The 4935-nt window shown below is 38.4% G+C and overlaps 1 protein-coding gene across 1 annotated transcript in view; it reads right to left on the bottom strand.

Annotated features, from left to right (window-relative positions):
• Positions 1-2833: 2833 nt before the first annotated feature.
• The window catches only part of LOC117124167, a 2860-nt gene continuing 758 nt past the window's right edge, over positions 2834-4935 (bottom strand). The window contains exons 2-4 of the mRNA XM_033270316.1: positions 4119-4261; positions 3764-4013; positions 2834-3423 (exon numbers count right to left, since the gene is read on the bottom strand). Of these exons, the coding sequence (XP_033126207.1) occupies positions 2834-3423; positions 3764-4013; positions 4119-4261 (983 nt within the window). The remainder of the gene's footprint in view (positions 3424-3763; positions 4014-4118; positions 4262-4935) is intronic.

Raw genomic sequence — 4935 nt, 5'->3', positions numbered from 1 at the left:
AAAAAGCAAAATACGAATTAAAGAAGGGGATAAAGAAAGCCAAAATTGAGTATAAAAATAGATTAAAGGAAGATATATGTTCTAGTGATTCTAAGGAATTATGGAAGGGGTTAAATAAAATAACTAATTATAAACGTAAGTCTAGTATTACTCATTCAAAACATAACAATCTTCCCCAGCAATTGAATGATTTTTTCTGTCGTTTTGACACTCTTCTCCCTAGTGATGTTGACAATTGCGTTTCTCCTGCTGAAGACAATCATCTTAACATTGATTGTCCTTTAATTATTCCTGAAGAGGAAACGTGTAGGGAATTTCGAAGATGCAAGTCAACAAAATCTGCAGGTCCGGATGGTATTAGTCCATCTCTAGTTAAACATTGTTGCCGTCAGATCTCGTACATCTTCACATACATATTCAATTGTTCTCTCTTATCCCAGATTATTCCGCGTTGCTTCAAAGATTCAGTAATAATTCCAATACCGAAATGTTCCCCAAATAACTCTTAACGATTATCGACCCATTGCTTTAACCTCTGTAATAATGAAATGTTTTGAACGCATTGTTCTAACGTACTTAAAGTCTGAGTGTCCGGTAAATCTGGACACTTATCAATTTGCGTATAGACCAAATCGTTCTACAGATGATGCCGTATCTCTGCATAAGGTCTTAGAGCACCTGGAGTGTGATAAACGATATGCAAGAATTTTATATATTGATTTTAGCTCTGCTTTTAACACGATAATACCTCACAAACTGCATGCAAAAATGACTAATATAGGTTTTGATATATCCATTTGTAACTGGGTCCGTAATTTCCTCACTGATCGACCTCAGTTTACCAGAGTGGGTACCCTCACCTCTAAAAAACAAATTATTAATACTGGTGTACCACAGGGGTGCGTCCTTTCACCCTTTCTTTTCACTTTGTTCACATATGACTGTGTAACAACGCTCCATAACTGCCACATAGCCAAGTTCGCTGACGACACCACCATTGTAGGACTTATCCAAGATAATAATGAGACATTTTATCGACAGCAAATTAAAGATATTGTAGACTGGTGCAGCAGTAACAATCTTTACTTAAATGTATCTAAAACTAAGGAAATGGTTGTAGACTTTCGGAAAGCTATAAATCCAAAATACCCTATATTTATTAATGATGTTCCAATCGACTTTGTTGAGGAATTTAAATTCCTTGGTATTTATATATCCAATGATATGAAGTGGCAACGTAACGTGCAAACAATTGTGAAAAGGGCACAGAAAAGAATTTATTTTTTGCGTAGGCTTAAATCTTTTGGAATGCATCCGAATTTTTTGATGTCTTTTTATAGAGCAGTAATTGAAAGCATTTTAACATTATCTATAACCGTCTGGTTCGGGGCGCTACCGAAAACGACTTATATGCCCTTAACAGAATCGTCAGGACTGCAACGCATATCATTGGTTTGGAACAAATGCCTCTGGAAACCATTTTCCATGATCGGCTTCTTAAAAAGGCAGAGGCTATTATGGGCGACCAAACTCATCCTGCCTCAAACCTATTCCAATTGATGCGCAGTGGTCGACGTTTTCGTTCATTGAAAGCCACTAAGGCTAGATTCAGGAATAGTTTCTTTCCTAGGGCAATTAGGGCTCTAAATTGTTGGTAAATGTTTCATACTTTTGCACTTTGTTTCTTTGTTTGTGTTTGTTCTGCCTTTTGGAATGTGTTTTTACCACAGAGCAAAACAAATTTCTATGTTCTCCTGAACAATGACAATAAAATATGATTGATTGATTGATTGATAAATTGTATATATATATATACATATATATAATTGTATATATATACATATATATATTCCAGTTAATAATAATAATAATAATAATAATAATACAGTATTTATATAGCGCCTAACAGATCACAGATCCCTCTAGGCGCTTTACAATTCTTAATTTATTTTAATTTAATTTAATTTATGGTAAAAAACTATCCCCCGCCGGATACCAACCCGGTATTTCAGAGTCAAGGTTTCGGGGCCATGAATTTCAAGATCGACCTTAACTATGTTCACTTAACTACAATATGGTAAAAACTATCCCCCGCCGGACACCAACCCGGTATTTCAAGGTTTCGGGGCCAGGATTTTCAGATAGGGCACTTAAATAATAATAACAATAATAATAATAATCACAATGATAACAAATTTAATTAGGAAACAGGTGAGTTGTGACTTGAATATACTGATTGATGGAGAACATTTAATATGGATCGGTAAGTTATTCCAGACTGCCGGTGCTGCCGCAGCAAAAGATCTTCTTCCATACGCAGTGGATGTTTTAGGTACTGACACTAGGTAGTTATCAGCTGACCTCAGCAAACGCGAAGGGGTGTATTCTGAAATTAACTCACGGATGTAACCTGGAGCAATTCCATTCGATGCCTTGTAAGTCACCAACAAGATTTTAAATGTGATGCGCTTACACACAGGCAGCCAATGAAGGTCTTAACACCGGTGTTATGCTGTGTCGCTTTTTTGTCAGAGTGACGATCCTTGCTGCAGTTTGGCAATCTCGTAGTCAGGTAAACCGTATAAAAGGCTGTTGCAGGAGTCGAGGCGAGTGCTGACAATTGCGTGAATGAGCTTTTCGGCGGATGCTCTGTCGAGGTACTTGCGCACTTGACCTATTTTTCAGAGGGCAAAGTTAGCAGCCTTACAGATACTGTTAATATGAGATGACATACTGAGCCAAATCTAGCTAGTTTGGTCTAATATCTGTAACTTAAGTACAATAGGTGTGACCTGTCTCTTATACACATCTAGATGTGTATAAGAGACAGCGCTTACACACAGGCAGCCAATGAAGGTCTTAACACCGGTGTTATGCTGTGTCGCTTTTTTGTCAGAGTGACGATCCTTGCTGCGGTATTTTGAACTTGCTGCAGTTTGGCAATCTCGCAGTCAGGTAAACCGTATAAAAGGCTGTTGCAGGAGTCGAGGCGAGTGCTGACAAATGCGTGAATGAGCTTTTCGGCGGATGCTCTGTCGAGGTACTTGCGCACTTGACCTATTTTTCTGAGGGCAAAGTTAGCAGCCTTACAGATACTGTTAATATGAGATGACATACTGAGCTTGTCGTCTATTGTAATACCGAGATTGCGTGCTGATGAAACTGTATGAACAAGATCTGATCCGACTTGAATGTGATCCATTTTCGTAGTGCGACGCAAGAACCTGGATCTTATGTGAAGAATTCCAGTTTTATTAACGTTCAGTTTCAGTTTATTAATGACCATCCATTTCTTGACATCTTGTATACAGGATTCAAGTTGTGTAATTGTGCAAGATGTGTTAGACGGGTTGAAAACCATATAGAGTTGCGTGTCGTCGGCATATACCATCAACTCAATTCCATCATGGGCATCAATAATATCTTCAAGTGGTGATGTATACAAATTAAAACACAGAGGGCCCAATACTGACCCCTGTGGTACACCATCGCTTACGGGATATGAATTTGATTCAGAGTTGTTAATGGTGACAAATTGAGTGCGGTTTAACATAAAAGATTGAAACCATTTGAGAACGGTACCGTCAACTCCATATCGATTTGCAAGCCTTTGCAATAGTATCTTATGGTTTACAGTGTCAAATGCTGCGGTTATATCAAGCAGCACAAGTACTGCTTCGCTGTGCACATCTACCGCACGAAGTAGATCATTCGTGACACGTCTCAGTTGAATGATGTTTACGGTAGGCTGATTGTCTCTTACTGTGCAGGTTATTTGACACGAGATGGTCTTTCAGTTGATCGGCAACAGATCTCTCGAGAACCTTTTGGATAAAGGATAAGTTGGAAAACGGACGATAGTTCTTTAAACTCTCTGGGTCTAGAGAAGATTTCTTTATAAGTGGCATTGAACGTGCTTCTTTGAAGGTGTTCGGAACTATACCAGATAAGAGTGATTTATTGATGATGTCACAGATGGTTGGAAGGAGTTCATCGATGCATTCTTTCAGAAGCTAAGAGGGTATGGGGTCCAAAGGACAAGAGGTCGATTTTGAGGTCATAATTATTTTTCGTAGATTATCTTGCGACACGTTGGAGAATGTTCTGAATGGGAGTACGTCAGCACGTTCCTCCTGCATATAATTAGCACTATCTGAGTCGTTGTCAAGTTCAATCTTAACCTTGAGAGCCTTGTTGCGAAAGAATTCAGAGAATCGGCAAGCAAGATCTTCGGAAAACTCATGTAAAGGTATAAGATCTTCTTATGATTTTTAGAAGTAAGATTATTTATTAATTTAAACAATTTTCCCTGTTCACATTTTGCCACTTGACATCTGTGAAAATCGGCTTTAAACTTTTCGAGCATTATTTTGTTTATATCTGTTGCATTCAACATGATATATTTGTTTATGCACCTCTAAGCCAGACGAAACCCACTTTCATTCACAACGGCGTTTAATCCGCTTTTGGTTACGTAAATCCTCATTATACCAAGGTGCGTTAGGTCTTAATGTTATCAGCTTGGTAACTATTGGGGCATGTCGATCCAAGAGCTGAGAAAGAACATTGTTGTATTGAGCTACGAAAGTGTCAATACCTGAAGCAGGAGTCGCTATTAACTCTTATTTCATAATATCACTCTTGAAACACCCGATGTCAATTTGGCGACTTTTGCGAAAGGTGATCTTATATCTGACTGAGTCTGGACGTGATATATTTAAATGACATACAATTGGGAAATGGTCAGAAGGTTGATCACAGTGAATTGAAATGTCGGATATAAGTTCATCAATATCTCTACAGATTAACAGGTCAAGTGTGTGACCACTCTTATGGGTGGGGCCGGTGACATGCTGTGTGAATCCGGCAATGGATAGAAGGTTCTTCATAATGTTGGCATCGCCATCATCTGTATTTTCCATGTGGAAATTAAAG

The sequence above is a fragment of the Anneissia japonica genome, unplaced genomic scaffold (assembly GCF_011630105.1).
Source record: "Anneissia japonica isolate Jap-2015-1 unplaced genomic scaffold, ASM1163010v1 scaffold502_len386481_cov162, whole genome shotgun sequence".
NCBI lineage: Eukaryota > Metazoa > Echinodermata > Crinoidea > Comatulida > Comatulidae > Anneissia > Anneissia japonica.
The sequence above is the reverse complement of the archived record's forward strand: the minus strand, read 5'-3'. Positions and strand labels throughout refer to the sequence as shown.